Source organism: Hipposideros armiger, unplaced genomic scaffold (genome assembly GCF_001890085.2).
Source record: "Hipposideros armiger isolate ML-2016 unplaced genomic scaffold, ASM189008v1 scaffold_41, whole genome shotgun sequence".
NCBI classification, from domain to species: domain Eukaryota; kingdom Metazoa; phylum Chordata; class Mammalia; order Chiroptera; family Hipposideridae; genus Hipposideros; species Hipposideros armiger.
Window position 1 is genome coordinate 1,192,923 of NW_017731391.1, and position 16,849 is coordinate 1,209,771.

At 41.3% G+C, this 16,849-nt stretch overlaps 1 protein-coding gene across 1 annotated transcript in view; it reads right to left on the minus strand.

Moving 5' to 3' along the window:
- Positions 1-16,849, minus strand: part of AKAP12 (A-kinase anchoring protein 12) — a 105,669-nt gene that overhangs the window by 49,859 nt on the left and 38,961 nt on the right. Inside the window, exon 2 of the mRNA XM_019638949.1 lies at positions 4,254-4,368. Within this exon, the coding sequence (XP_019494494.1) occupies positions 4,254-4,368 (115 nt within the window). The remainder of the gene's footprint in view (positions 1-4,253; positions 4,369-16,849) is intronic.

Sequence of the window (16,849 nt, forward strand, 5' to 3'; positions counted from 1 at the left end):
CAAAACGACAGCAACTTGTCTGTTCCCCTTCCCCCAATTCCCCAGCACTGTTCCCATCCCCCCAATTCCCCAATAAAAAATCTTTAAAAAAAAAATCTGAGACAATCACTTGATTACTTGTAGATAGCAATGAGGTTCTCTAGGTACTTAACCACCAAATATGCTATCATCAGAATAAAGAAGGGTCTTTAAATTTTTTTATTTCATATCAAATTTTCCCATGTTTAGAAAAAATAATCTCTCGACCAGATCCTAACATTGAGTCAAAAAAAAATTTTAAAGTTCTAATTTGCAAACGTTTTAAATCTAAAATTGAACCTAGACCAATATATAATGTTTTTAAAATCATTTTTCCTCAGGCATTTAATTCATGAAAACCATGTATGTCACAGACTAGAGAATAAATGACAATTTGGATTAAGAGGGGTCATTTTGTTTTTAAATCTTTTCGGCAGAAGCAGATTTTCCACAAAACTAAGGGCACTTGTGCAGCCCCTGTGAAGACTGGGCGTGGCAAGGTGAGACAGAACTTTCTAGTTGGAAAAGGCAACATTTCTATATATGCAGTTCTGATAAATGATAAATCACCTAAAAAGAATTCAGAAGAAAAGGACTAAATCTCAAGGCTAAGGCAATTTGCTGTGAATTCTTTTTTTTTAATTTTAATTAATAGTTATTTTCTTTTCATGCCTAATTCATCTCTAAAAGATGGCCCCCAACATTAAATAATCTTCAAACCCCCCCCCATATATATCTGACCCTGCTTACAGTTTAGAAAGCATGTACTAGGCAGCTCCCTTTTTCTATTATTTAAAGAAAGTTCACAAGGAAACACGATCCTATTTTCATTATAGGAAGAGGATTGGTTCTGAATTACCAGTATTTCTGGTTTCAGAAAGAGAGCAGGCAAGACACAGTCGGGAAATATTTTCACTTCTGGCTTTGTCTAACTATTGTCTGTCACTTCAAATTAAAAACGCTGTAGCAGGAATTCCCCTTATTTGTAGTTTTTTTCCCATCAATTCATCCACCCACAGCAGGAACAAATCCCACCGTTGGCCAGTCCTCCCAGGGACCAAGGTGGGTTAGACCTGTTCTTCCTGCAGTGGAGGTAGTAGAAACCAAGGCTTCCAACATCCTATGATTAAGTGTTACACACCCAAAGATGCCTTTCTTTGCATTCCAGTAAGTTTCCATGTACGTGTAGAATAGATTTCTGGAAATAACCATAAAAACCTAACCATAAGCTATTACTGATGTCAAGAGAAAGACACAAAAAATAGTTTAATAATCAGAGACCCTAATAAGCCAAAGGAATAACAATTCTGCCTAAAACAGTAAAAGTTCATCCCGAGACAAGGCCTCCAGTGGTGGCCTCTGCAGCCCTGGGCCACACGGGGATCTTTTCCTACATGACAAGGCCTTTTCAGGATCTTTTGAATTACAAGGTATATGAATTACCACTCTTTCTGCAAGAGGCGTTTGGTATTTTCTCAGACCCACAAGGCCATGGCCAGAGCCTGGGCAGCTCAGGAAAACAATGGAATAATCATAGGGTAGGGACAGAATCACTTTCTATGACAATCGGCGTTGACCCATTTGGCTGGAAAGTGAAAGAAATACATCTGGACTAAAGGGAGTTAGCCAGCAGACCTCCAGTAAACACGCCACAGATAGAAAGGGTTCTCTGGAAATGTGGGCATCTGGTCCTTGCCCCTCCTGTCTCCCTTCTCTTATCAATCCTACACAACTGCCTCGGATAAGGAGCCTGGCCCCTGGCATAGTTCTGTGATCCCACATTGACTACTAAATATTTGCTAAACTCCACTCTGCTTTCAGGGCCTTACTACCCAGCCGGCTTCCTTTCTGGGTTTTCATTCTACCCTTTGCTCAGAGTTCATGAGCCTGTGGACACCCCCAGCACAGCAACAGCAGCGGTTAACAACTCGCTCTTGGCACTCTGAGCTGGGTTTGGATCTTGAGAACGGTATCACCTACCTCATAGGGTTGCTGTAACTTTTCGAGGCCATATGCACAAAAGGCACAGTTCCAGAACCCATAATAAAAGTGAAGTGTTGGCTGTTATTATTCTCCTCACTTTGGCAGCACCCCTTGTCTCCACAAATCTAAACCCACCTCCCTCCCCTCAGCCCCCAGATCTTACCCCACCTTTCTGACCTCACATGACTGCTCCACCTGAACTCTGAGCAGCTCTCATTTCTTGCAAAATTCATTAGATAACCACCATGTTGCCTTGTCTTAACCTTATTTTTATCTTATGTTCAGTGCCTTGGCTATGGAAAACTCCAAATCGGCGGTGGCTTGATTTGAATCAAAAGTTACCATGGGAAGGACAAAGTGTGGGGCTTTGGAATTTGAGTTGGGGCCATTCCAATTATTTTGGTGGAAATTATTTGAAATTCTCACACTAGGTCATGCAAATCTTCCTTCTATGAGACTACGTATTTCTAATTTTTTATTGTGCCTGTGGTGCTATATGAAGATCAGTATTGAAGGGGGTTCAAAACAAGTCTCCGCAAATTTGCCACTTTGGCATGATTATTTTGACTAAAGGCAATGAAACCCAGCATATTTACAAAAAGCTCTTTACCTCCTCCTGCAACTGCCGAATTTTACACAGGAAAGGGGGGCTATCCAAGGAAGAGAGTAATTACCAGTGACTCCTTTTTACCGAAGAGATTACCTGTTTTCCAACATCTCTGCCTTCTTGTGAACGGCCTTCCTGCCCTTTGTATCTCCAGCCCCTCACCACTTTCCTTAGCTAAGGATGTTACATAAGCTTCAGTAACCTGGCTCATATCTTCATGGAGCCCCTGCATGTCCATAGTTAAATTTGGTTTTCTCCTGTTAATGTGTCCTGTCTTTTTGTTTGATGAGCCAAAGAACTTAGAAGGGAAGAGGGGAACAATGTCCCACCCCTACAGCTTGAAGGCACTTCTGTGGGGGCACTGAACGAGAGAAGGATCCACAGGACGGAAGAATCTCATCTAACCAGGGCAGGGGCCAGTCTCCTTTCACAGGACTTTCCCATTCAGTCGTCTTATTCATATTACACATAAGAGTCAGTGTACTGTACATCAAATCACCACTTTATATGTCTTCAATAGTGGCTGTTAATTTGTTCCTTCATTTATGCATAAATAGAACGATGAGACTAGACTAGCACTCACAAATAGAGGAAGGTGCTTTTTCCACATGAGACCCACTGGTCAAGGTGTTTAATCTGACCCTAAGGTGTGGTTCTCGCCACACCATGTGGGCTGAAAACAAACCAGTGATGGTGTAGTGAAAGATTCATTTTCTAGTAACCACTCCTCTAGGATCTCTAGGCTCAGGAACTATAAAACATGCAGCACATCATAGTTTGGGCAAAGGGTGATGTGCACCTTGAAATGCACACTACCAGAGAAACTTGTGCACGTGCAGCAGGCTATTCTCTAGAGTGTGAGATGCTGACTCCTAAAGCAACCAATGACTCCAGTGTTCCCCACAAGGATTCACTTTTGACACCAGACAAGTAGTTGGGACAAGGCAACAGTAAAAAAACAAATGAACAGGGGGCCGGCCAAGTGGTTCAGTTGGTAAGAGCACCGGCTTTGAACAACAGGGCTGCCGGTTCGATTCCCACATGGGCCAGTAAGCTGCGCCCTCTACAGCTAAGATTGTGAACAACAGCTCAACCTAGAGCTGGGCTGCCATGAGCAGCCGGCAGCCGGCAGCTGGCATGAGCTGGCATGAGCCACCTCCAATGGCTGGCGTCCAATGGCTGGCGACCGACTGCCTCAGCCGGGAAGAGCGCAATGATCATAATACCAACATGGGCCAGTGAAGCTGTGTTTTCCACAACTAGACTGAAAAACAAAAGGGCAGCAACTTGTCTGTTCCCCTCCCCCAATTCCCCAATGAAAATCTTTTAAAAAAAAAAAAACCAAAAAAATCCAAATGAATAAAAAAAGATAAGGATGTCAAAGAAAAAAAAAAAAACATGACTTACTTCCTATACCCAAGTATTGGCATAACTTCCTAACCTAAGTATAGGGCCTGCCCAACCGGTCAGATAAATACTTTTTGTCACCAATGAACTGCTTTTGTTGTCAACATCATCGACCCCCAAGTGGTAGGGCAGTATATACTCTGCCCAGACTGGGGTTTAGTATTCTCCTTGGATTCACTGTGGGTATTGCTTGCCCTCCAGCCCCTGGTTCCGCTCAGAGTCTGGAAAGGTGGCTTACCATCTATGACAACGACTTCTTCCTCCTGGCCGTTCAAAGCTTCCTCCTGGATGCTGAGCTCTCCTTGCTCAGCTAAGCCATTGACAGCGGACAGCTGACCATTCTTCTGTAGGAGCTATGGGGAAGACAAAACTTCATTTCAGTCTTCACAGCCAAGTTAGAAATCCTGTAACTTCAAGAATATAAATCATTTTGGGGAGAAATACAGAAAAAAAATGACAAGAAAGGTGTAAGTCTTTTATTCATCTGAGTGATCCAACTACCTTACAAAAGGAGCGATTATCAAGCAGGTAAGGTGTTGGATCTGGGTAATTGTGCACACCATTCATTCATTCATCTGAATACCACGCATCATTTACACACCACCATTCCACGCCTGAGATACAACAACAATGAATAAGTCAAGTGTGGTCCCCACCACGTGGAGCTTACAAACTACTATGGAGGGCAGACATAAGTGACAATGTGTCCTCATGGTAGAAGGCAGACAGTTAAATAATTACTAACTTGCAGCTATGGAAACTGTCACGAAGGAGGAACACATAAAGCAAATGACAATAAACAGAGGGCCCTAACCTAGGCTGGGGTGTCGGGGAGCCTATCTAAGAAAACAAAGGTAAAACTGAGGTCTAAGTTACCCAGGTGAGAGGAATGTGAAAAAAGGGTAAAGGGGACACAGAGAAGGGGGGCAAGTTAGAAGACCCCTTGTTTCAAAGGCCAGAGTATGCAGAGTAAACAAAGACAAGAAATGTAACACATGCTTTTATGAGTCATTGTTTTTGCCTTAAAAATATTACTGAAATGGTCATCTGCAATCTTCTCCGTAGGGTAACCTGTGCAATTGATGCCATCGGTTGCAAAAACAGTAGACATATAGTCATGCCCTTACGTCATTGTTTAAATCCTATGAATATAGGTAAAAAATTGTAATAACCATTAGGAACCTAAAGATTTTGAGAGTGCTTTATAGTATTATACATTTATCATTTGACTAAAAACCAACTTAGTAGGTGCCATTATTTCCACTTTACAGATGAGGACGCTGCTGAGACTCAAAGTGACTGCAGACGGTCTGGTTGGCTGGACCCAGGTCCCACAGCTCAGCAACAGGAGGCGGCCATGGCCTGATGGCCAGGACTCAACATGGACTACTCCCAGGGTTTTCCTACAACTCTACGAATTGTTACTACCTGGCACTATGCACAATGAGAAAATGCCTTAAAGAGTATTCCACAGGACCCAGACCTGCTACCCCCAAGAAATCTCAAAGCTCAACACTCCGTTTGGCATAATTCCATGCTGCTGACAGACCAATGGAGCACGCTGGCCAAATCACTGTCTTTGATCAGCACCTTGAAGGGACAGTGGGTTCAAGACAGTCGATCCAAAAGGCTTGCATGGTGCGAAATTGATTTCACCTGGCCGTTCCCTGCTCCCAGCAAAGCTGCCCTCCAACTGCATGAGCTGCCTCCTGAAATAATACCATTGTACTTCAATACGTTACACTACAGATGGGGTGGTTGGCTTCAACAGGCCCATGCTGAGTCCATTTATTAGACAGAATACTCAGGTTACATTTCCACTTAAAGTTTTCTCTTACCAAAATATGAAAGATGGGACTTTAAAATGAAACCTAAAGACAAAAGCAAAGAAGAGGGGGGAGGTCTCCACAACGCTCATCAGCAAAAATGTCAGCATTTAATAAGATCATTTTAACCAAATATCACAAGTTATGCACACAGGTTAGACTTAGATTTGATTCAGAATGTGAAGAGCCAGGAGAAGAAAGGAGGAAACACACAGTATTGTGGGCTACACGGTAATCCAAAAGATCTTAAACTTAAAACATGTTGACATATACATCATGATATGGCAAACTAAATGGGGAACATGAGAAAACCATTCTAATGCTTCAGTTTCAATGCAATATATGTTGATCAACTGTGCCTTTGGTTTAGGAACCAGAACTTTGAGGTTTTAGACTTTAGAGTTCTACAGAGTTTCTACAGTTCTTGAAAGGTTCCTCATAATTCTTTGTAAATTGTCAAATCTAAGATATCTTTAGTTGAGTACCTTTAAACATGAAGGATCCACAGGACACAGGCACAAACTTCTGTTTCCTCTTTCAGAAATGTTACACGTCTATAGTGAAGTACATTAGATGATATAAAATGAGCTTTAAGAAATGAGGTCACCTGCTAAGCTTGTATCTGAAGTGTGATAAGTAAATTTTCTATTAGTCATTCACAGTGACCACAGGGCAACCATCTCTGCTCCAGGAATGCACTTGATGAATTAACTTCGGTGACAATTTATGAGTGACATTAATGAAACTGAGTTTTGAGTCTACTTTAGTATATGCATAGCTTGGGTCTAGCAAGTGTACCCAACCTGTGACCCCAAGGGGGATGTCTTGAGTGAGCATTTAGAGCCCATGCCACAACCACTCCACACAGAAAGGGGACTTCATTCCTAGTCATATTCAGACATTTCCATATTTTGTGTTTCACTTAGAGATGCTTCAAAATCTCAGGTACTCTTGAGGATGGATAGTTCACTTTTTTTCATGCCAAAAAAAAAATAATGCTTTGTTTTCTTTTTCTCCCATCCCCAACCATAATTCATACTACTGCTGAGGGCTCAGGTGCCTCCGAGAATTATTAATGTGTTGAAGTCACTTCAAATCGTAAGAAGCCTAACCCAAGGTGCCTTAACATTTGTTTAAGTCCTTTTTGTCTTTTCTATGTGTGTATATATGCACATGGGCATTTTTTTCTAAAAAAAAATTTTTCTAAATGGAGAATACATGCCTTTTTATAACCTGATTGTTTCATACATTGTGGATGCATTTCTTTATCAATAATCAATAAACATGTATCTGGCTCACCCTTGGTCATTCTCTCAAAAGTTATGTCTTTTGAGATAAGAACTGGATTAAAGACATGCTTCTTGCTCTTAAACATAGTAAGCACCAGAAGATCCATTTTCCCAGTGGATTTGTGCTTTAAAAAGGATAAACGCCTCTTTTGCACAAATCAAGACCCTAAATGTTTTCAAGCTTATATCCTTTGAGTAGGTCAGCCAGAGTTTATTCCTGTAAAGTATTACCACATTATAACTAAACAAGCTTTGAAGGAAAGATCTCAAAAGCTTCTAGCCACAATGTTTTCCTCTTATTCCTGTAAGAAGAACTGAGAACATCTAAAATGGTAGCCAAAGCATTGCAGAAAAATAGCCAGACGTCTCGGTTCCCCTTCCTTCTCCACGGGAGTAAGCAATAGTAGTATCAAGCCCTTGCATGAACCAACAAAACAGATGAGCTCGTGACAGTTGTCAGGATATTGGGGAAGAGGAAGTGAGCCCTAAAGTAACTACTGTCGCCACAGAAGTGATGCTCCTGGCTATACATTCTCACTGAATGACGAACCCAGGTCAGGGTGGCCCAGTGTCCTGCAGTCCATGTGGCAGGCGAGGCTCGGAGCAGCACCATTCATCCCAACTGCAGCGGCAGAACCTAAGAAGCAGAACTGTTACGTGGCTGTAACCAGAAAGGAACCAGAACCTTGTGACTACAACAAGGACACACACACAAAAAGATTAGAGTTTTAAAATTTTTATCTGGAAGGAATTTTAAACCCATTGACAAGGCTGGGGAAGAAAACTCTTCAGGTAACTTGTAAAACTCATTACTTTTACAACTGGGTAGTGGGACAGCGTTTCCTTCACAAATTGTTGTTTTAGTTTGTTTATTTTTAGCGTGGGCAGGAAACATGCAGAAGATATTGCTTTGAGAGGGAAGCATTTTAATTCTAATTTTCTCTTCATTCAATGTTTTGAAAGTAAAACTTTGAAAATGTCAAACAGAAGAACATAGACATTAGAGTACAAATCCATGAATAGCATCGTTGGGGAATAATTTTAAGTGTGCATGCCCATTGGCTCCACCATCAATTTAACTGATATGGCTTTACATGTGTATGCAAGTCTAGGTACAAGGATGTGAAACACACAAGAACTTATAACAATAACAACACTTAAGTGTCTGTCAGTGGAGGGGAAGAGTGAAATTACGAGACACCCATGTAATGGACAGCATCGAAAGGAATGAGATTTGTAAATCTCAACACACTGATGTGGGTGGATGTCCCCAATTTAGGTGGAAAAAAAGCAAGTTGCTGAGAATGTTTGATTCCTTTGTGTATAAAATAAAACAAAATAACTCACTAACAGGGAGGGAGAGAGGTGGAGGGAGGGTGCTTACTCCAGCATTTGTGCTCATATAAGCATTAAAAAGAGTCTGGAATCATACATCCCAAATCTTTAACAGTGGCTACCTCTGTGGGATTTTTGTTGTTTGGTTTTATCCTTTGGAGAGAGGTTGAGAAAGAGACATGGTGTTCTTTTTATTCACTCTATCATTATTAAGGTAAAAAATACATTGAACCCTAAAGTCCATTCATTCTTAGGCTATACACATGCTATTAGACTGCGTTCCGGAGTTGATAAATCTTTTCAGAGCATCTGAGCCAACTGCCCAAGCTGCCTTCATGGAGCTTTAAGTCTTCTGTTCATATTATTTCCAAACGTGATCAGCATATTAATGTCCTCAGCCAAGCCATATGATAATATCCTATAATCAAAACCACTGCGGGCCGGCCGAGTGGCGCGATGGTTAAGAGCTGGCTTGGGATGCCAGAGGGCCCCAGTTTGGATCCCACATATAAGGGCCAGTGACGCTGCCCTCTACAGCTAAGATGCTGAACAACAGCTCAACCTGGAGCTGGGCTGCCGTGAGTCACCAGTGAGGCGTAGGCTGCAGCCCCTGTGGCAGTAGGTTGCCATGGGCTACCATGTGTGGCCAGCAGCCAGCGTGAGCGGCCGTCCAGAAGCCGGCGACTGATCTGCCTCACCCAGGAAGAGCACAATGATGGTGCCAACTTGGGCCAGTGAAACAATGTCCTCCACAACTAGACTGAAGAACAAAATGACAGCAACTTGTCTGTCCCCTTTCCCCAATTCCCCAGCGCTGTTCCCATCCCCCCAATTCCCCAATAAAAATCTTTAAAAACAAAGCAAAACAAAACAAAACAAAAAACCATTGACCAAGACAGAGCAGAGACTATCACCCTGATATACTGATACACATACTACGGACTCACTTCACAAACATGTGTTTTATATACATTTGCTAATTCAATCCTCTACTTTAAGGAGGCTACTATCATCACCTCAGCCAAGGAAGCAGAGCACTGACAAGTTCTGCAACCAAAGTGACAGCCATGAAGTGGTGATGCTGGGACTCAAACCAGGTGATCGGAGCTGCATACGCATGGCCTCAGTGTTCTGCTCAGGGCTGCATTCCTTACCAGCAGAGTCGCGAAGCAGGAAACAAATGGCCACCCCATTTCACAAAAATGGCACAAGCTGTGAGAAGTCTAAGTCATCAAGATAATACCAACCATCCTAGGTTATGTTTTATGCTAAAAGTTTTCCCTGTCATTTCCAGAACACTAACAGAATTATTTAATGGGTTTCAAAAGGTGTAGAAAAAGCAACTGAAAAAGTGCTTTTATTTTTTTTTAAGATTTTATTGGGGAATTGAGGGAGGGAACAGCTTTGGGGAATTAGGGAAGGGGAACAGACAAGTAGCTGTCCTTTTGTTCTTCAGTCTAGTTGTGGAGGACGCCGCTTCCCTGGCTCATGTTGGTATAATAATTGCGCTCTTCCCGGCTGAGGCAGATCGGTTGCTGGCCATTGGACAGCTGCTCACGCTGGCTGCGGGCCACTGGCCCATGTGGGAACTGAACCAGCGGCCCTGCTGCTCAGAGCTCCCGCTCCCAAGCCAACTCTTAACCAATTGAGCCACTCGGCCGGCCCCCTGAAAAAGTTGTTTTAAAAAGTAACCATTTTAAGATTCTCATTAACAGGCTAGTCTACATCTGTATTCCTTGGTATTCCTCAAGGTGTTTAGATATCCAAAGTATTGTCTTCTAAATGGATTTTACTATTTGTAACAGGGGGAACTGCTTATACGACTTATGGGTTATTTCTTCTGAGAAAAATACAAACAGAAATTCTGGTTATAATCGAACTTCTAAAAGAACATATGTTCCACTACTTGGTTGAAATAAGTCAATCTATAATTAGAAAATTAACTAAGGGTTGGGATTCAAGTGATCAGCTCTATAGCAATTGGTTATTAAGAAGGTAATCAGAAAAGTTTCTTTTCTGTGCCATGTAAACTACAACTAAATTGATATGAATTGAACTTTAAGTGATGAGGCTAAGAAATCTTAACACGAGTTACAATAATCATCTTTGATAGTAGCCCAAGAATATAGTTCTTTTCCTTTGTTCTCAATGATACATGAATATTTTAAATATACAAAAACATTTTAATAAATTCTAAAAAAAAAAAAAAGTGACCAGTTTTATTTCAAACTAATCTAAGCAGAAAGCTTTGTAAAATCCAAGCCTAAACAGGGCATAAAACTTTAGGACAGAGAGCAAGGCATTAAGAGGAGATGCATTAATTAATTAAATGAAATTGATCCAATTCCTACAGTGAAGATCACTGCAAAAAAACAAAACAAAACAAAACCCCAAAAAATGCAGAGGAAGGAAAGCAAAAGATAAAAAAATGTACTTAAAATAAAAAACAATTTGGAGGGTTGTTACAACATATCTTGTAGGCATTAAAAATGGTACCTACAGGGGCGGCCAGTTAGCTCAGGTGGTTAGAATGCAGACTCATAACACCAAGGTTGCCGGTTCGATCCCGGCATGGGCCACGGAACTGCATCCTCCACAACTAGACTGAAACAACTACCTGACTTGGAGCTGACGGGTCCCGGAAAAACACACTGATCCCCAGTAAAATTTCTTAAAAAAAAAAAAGGTACCTATAAAGCTTGTGTAATGGCATGGAGATGTATTTTATGCTATAATATCAAATTTAAAAAGCAAACTCAACAGTTACATATATAAGAACATACTTTAAAATAGCAACAATATTACCAAATTGTTAATATACCAAATTATCATGGGGGCGGGGGGGACTATGAATATTTGATATCCTTTATTTTTCTACTTTTCTGTGTTCTGTTCTTTATCTAATTAACATGATTACTTTTACAATTGGGTGGTGGGGAGCTTTTCCTTCACAAATTATTGTTTTAGTTTGTTATTTTAGTATGGGCAGGAAACAATTAAGAAAATTTGGCTTTTAGAGTGAAGCATTTTAATTCTAATTTCTACCAGTCCCATGAATTTTCATGGGAAAACAGAATTGCTTTAAGATAAAAACAGTGAAATCATATTTCAGGAGCTTTTTCATGCCAACAAACCCATGTTCATTCAACCCTGGATGACATGGGTTCAGAAGCTGGCACAGAAGCAAGAGTGGAGGACTGGATACTCTGGGGCAAGATTAAATATTTCAAATCTGGAATTTTATAATTGTCCCATCATTGTCACAGGCTGAAACTTAGTAACTCCAGGCCGGCAAACAGGATGTGGCTGGAAGGGCAGGGTCTTGCTTCATCTGTGGCTTTGGGTGCCTTATTTAGCCTCTCATACCCTCCCTTTCTCTGTAAAGTGGGGAAAGAACTCATTTGTATCTACCTGAAAGAATATTTGGAATATCACCCAACACACGTTAAGTGTTCCATGTCCACTATTAATGTCAGTTCAAGCTATTTTTGTTGTACCATTTGTTCTCAATTTGATCTAATGGTCATGACTTGTCTCATGTCTGTTTCCCCTCTGGAATGAAAGCTGCAAGAGTTCTAGCCTGTTTTATTCACCCTTTCTGCACACAACAAACAGCCAGTTGGAAGACGTCTAATTCTTCTCATGTGCTCATTGTCCGGGCAGGAGAAAAGGGCAATTAGTTTATACAAAGGTCTAAATGGAGGAGAGCCACTTGAGTTTTTTCTTTTCTTTTTTTGAACCCATAGCAGGTACGGGGAACAGCGGACAGAAGACAGCATGTACAAGATCTGGGTTGGAGTCCCAATTACAGATTGAAACTAATACCATCTCCGTTTATGGATTTTTTGAGATTCAGATAAAAAACTATTTAGGAAATTTCCCTCTCTAACTTGCAAAGCACTCAGCAGCCATTTTGTGTCTCCATCCACTTGATTAGATCAAGGCATATGTTCTATTCCAGCATTTTTCCAGCCCTTTGTTTCACACTAAGGTTGTCGCTTCTCATAAATTGGCCTCATGTGTGTGTTGAGGAGGGTTTTGAAGGAGCCAGCATTAGATGTGACACAAGGAAATCCAACAAAATTAGACACAGCTCTGTACGTGGAACGCGTGGCTCCCTACATCAATCGCACACACTCAAGCAGGGTCGCAGCTCAAGACACAGGTGATGGCTACATTAAAATGGCCATAGCTTTGAGAAAGACTAGTCCCAAGAAAAGGAAACAATGGCTGGAAAGGTGGAGTCTTTTCTGCCTGGGCTTCCTAGTTGGTTTGACCCCTCGGGTAGCAAGAGTCAGTTATCCTAGTATTAAAATGGGACTGTAGGGACGGCCGAGTGGCACGATGGTTAAGAGCTGGCTTGGGATGCCAGAGGGTACGGGCCCTGGTTCGGATCCCACATATGAGGGCCAGTGACACTGCCCTCTACAGCTAAGATGCTGAACAACAGCTCAACCTGGAGCTGGGATGCCATGAGTCTCCGGTGACGGCGTAGGCTGCAGCCCCTGTGGCAGTGGGTTGCCATGGGTTACCGTGTGTAGCCAGCAGCCGCAGTGAGCAGCCGTCCAGAAGCCGGCAACTGATCTGCTTTGCCTGGGAAGAGCGCAATGATGGTGCCAACTTGGGCCAGTGAAGCAACGTCCTCCACAACTAGATTGAAGAACAAAACGACAGTAACTTGTCTGTTCCCCTTCCCCCAATTCCCCAGCACTGTTCCCATCCCCCCAATTCCCCAATAAAAAAAAAAATCTTAAAAAAAAAAATGGGACTGTAAATGACACCCCCCAACACACACACACAGCTGCATAGTTCCTATTAGTGAGTCCATCTATCAACACCACTTAAAAAGTTGGCCATCTTTATAGCTGAAGACTTATTTTACAACTAGCTGTAAGTCAGCAGTCATAGCTCCAATCAGTATATTCACATTAGAACCAAACTGTCCAAACAGCAAACACCCAGACAATAGTAAAAATATTTCATCCCCTTTTTTTATTTAAAAACAAGTGCACAGAGGATTTTCCGATGTATTTTAGAATTTTTAGAAATAGGCAGAAAATAAATTGGAAGCTAAATTCGGAGACTGATTACTTCGTCAGTAATCCATGTTTATAAGAATTTTAGGGAGCCAGCTGAGTGGCTCAGTTGGTTAAGAGTTGGCTTGGGAGCGCGAGCTCTGAGCAGCAGGGCCGCTGGTTCGGATCCCACATGGGCCAGTGACGCTGTGCCCTCCACAGCTAAGATGGTGAACAACAGCTCAACCTGGAGCTGGGCTACTATGAGTGGTCAGTGATGGCATAGGCTGCAGTGGGCTGCCATGAGCTACTACTGTGAGTGGCCGGCAGCCAGCATGAGCTGCCGTGAGCCGCTGTGATCAGCCGTCCAGTGGCCGGCGACCGATCTGCCTCACCCGGGAAGAGCGCAATGATCGTACCAACATGGGCCAGTGAAGCAACGTCCTCCACAACTAGACTGAAGAACCAAAGGACAGCAACTTGTCTGTTCCCCTTCCCTGATTCCCCAACGCTGTTCCCCTCCCCCAATTCCCCAATAAAGTCTTAAAAAAAAGAAGAAGAAGAATTTTAGGTTGTCAACAGCTCTAATTTTTGTGAGCAAACTGTACTGAATGCTTTAATCCCTCCCCTACGTAGCCACACTTTCCAACATGTCAGCTTTAAGATGCTTCGGCATGAAACCGTGCTGCCACAGGACAGCCTACCTCTGAAACGTAGAAATGAAACCCATAGAAATGTCAGTGTTAAAAATAATTTTTAAAGGTTTTCTTTAAGATTCTAAAACAACATTGTTATTTCTGTCAAGTATGACTATAATAATGTGCTTAAGTTTTTATGAAGTCCTCAGTTGTTAGGGATATACAGTCAACAGAATTTTTAATTGTTTTATGTTTTAAATAGTAAAATGTTTCATCCCTTGGTAATGATCAAATTTCTAATTAGCTCAAGATATACAGTAAGCAGTGCTAGAGCAACCTTTATATAGGGAGAAAGATGTTTTTATGTCCCATGAATTTAAAAAAGATTTAAGGCAACCCACAAACAAAAAATATGAAGAGACCTTTTAACTTGCAAGGCATTTTCAAAGAGAGAGAATATGAACTGCTTATCAAATTTCAAGGTATTGTCAACACACTGAGTCAAAAGCTCTCTCAAACCACATGAAATTGAGAAGAGTATGCACCCCAGGTCAGGAGTGATTCTAGTAACCTCTAAATCTAAGAAGTCCTTATCTCTGAGAAGCTGACCTTTAGAGATCTCTTTCTGAACCCAATTTTCCTCTTGAAAGAGGTGCCAGACCCTCCTGTAAGTGTGGCAGCAGCCCCACCTCTTAACGTACTCATGCCCTGAAGCCTCTGGTCTTTAAACAAAACCTCTACGAGTTTTTCATTTCATGCTACTTCTTTCCACTCAGATATTCAGCAAAATAAAACCAGCAAACCAACATATCCCCTTACTGACTGGTGACATTACTTTTAACATGAGTGCATTAATTTGCAGGACCCAGAAAATGGGGGCGGGCGTCCCATCATCATTGTCCAGGGTCAATGTGGGCGGCTCCCTCCCCCAGTCCAGCTGTCGGGACCCTACACGCACTACCATTTTCATTTTATCTTGCAGGTACTCACTGCTGAGATCTGCCTTCAGAGTCCGCAGTGCTCTTCAACTGAACATCCCCCAACCAACGGCCAGAAGTAAAAAATGCTCACCAAAAAGCAACATTTAACCAAAGTCATACTTGGCTGGATTAGAACACTTTTGTTATGCTCCATCAATTTAATTAAATCTTAGAAGAAAAAATTCTTATGTTCAGAACGCAAAGATTAATCTTACTTTGAAATTGCAATGCTTGCTATTTAAGGAAAGTTTCTGTAATAGTATCCGCACAGCACATGTCACGTGGTAAGGGTATATATTATATACCAGGATAGGTATATAATACATATAGGATGTCTACAAATCCCTGATTTCCTGTTTCTCATAATTTTCAGTAAAATTCCTGAAAATTACTTAAGGTAGTTTCAAGAGGAATAACTCAAACTCACTCCTCCAGACATGAGAAAGAATGAAAGATAAGAGAGATCCACTAAAATCACTAGTTTGCATTTAGCATGCAGAATTAATTTTCAATTCAATTGAATACTAATATTCAAATTGTTAAGTGTCTTAGAAAATAATCTCATATTGTTTACTTAAATCCCAAAGAACTTAAGCCACTACAGGTGAACTCATTTTATTAAAAATGTTGTCTACATATGTCAAAGGTCAGCTTTTTTCAAACTTGTATCCAAGAATACTGGTACTGTACCAGGTGTACCAGTACCATTACACGAGGCATTATCTCAAAAGTATTCTGGGCTCATATCAGCCAGGGAAACTCTGATCTAGAAAAGATTAAGCAGATTTACTTAGACTTCAGAGACTTTTTAATGTGCATACTGAACTTCTAAGCAGGAGATCATTGCAGCATTTTCTAAAATGACTCACCCACAGAACCCTTTCTGAGCCACAGATATTAAGATCCTCTATAACTAAAGACACCAGGATAAATGCAATATGTTTTTTTAACATACACATTTCAGTCAAATATCCTCCTACTTTAAAAAGTTATAGTTGTTTTTAAAAGTATTAAAACTCCTGGGTTCTCTGGGAAAGTATGCAAAAGAAAACAAAGAACTCTATATCTGGTGAGGTGGGAGATCAACCGTGCTGATTTCAGGCAAAGGGAATTTATAAGATCTCTGCTTGAGAAGAGGGAAATAAAAAGCACCACCTACAAACAACAATTCACTGTGTGAAGATGGTCTACCAGAAGTCCATTATGTGAAATGCCTGTCTTGTCATGTTTGGAGTCTCCACCATATTTAGGTCTATATATATTGTACTGAGACAGAGAGATGCTTCGTAAATACAACTGAAGAAACCTTTGAATCCTAGGCCAAGTCTCTGACACTACCAGCATCCTTCTCTATGTGAAAAGCTGTATATAAGGATTGCAGAACATGAGGTATCCTTACTCCCACCCCAAAATGTGCCTCCTCATGTGGGGGGTGGATCATAACACTCCTGGTAAAGAACCACTACTCACCCTCATGGAATCAAAAAAGAATTCTAAGGGCTGAACTTAAAGAATTGTATTCTTTTTTTCCTAACTTGCCTTAAATAAGCAAAAAAAAGATGCATTCCTAGTTATATTATGTTGGATCAATGATATCAGCCATCTAACTTAGATTTTATTCCAGTGAACCAGTTGAGGGAAGACTATGCAACTCAACAATTCAAAAGGTTCTTGTGTTAGGGACAGGGAACAAGTCCCACTTTCGTGTTACTTACACTCCTTTTAAACCTCAAAGCAATGCTCAAGTTCCA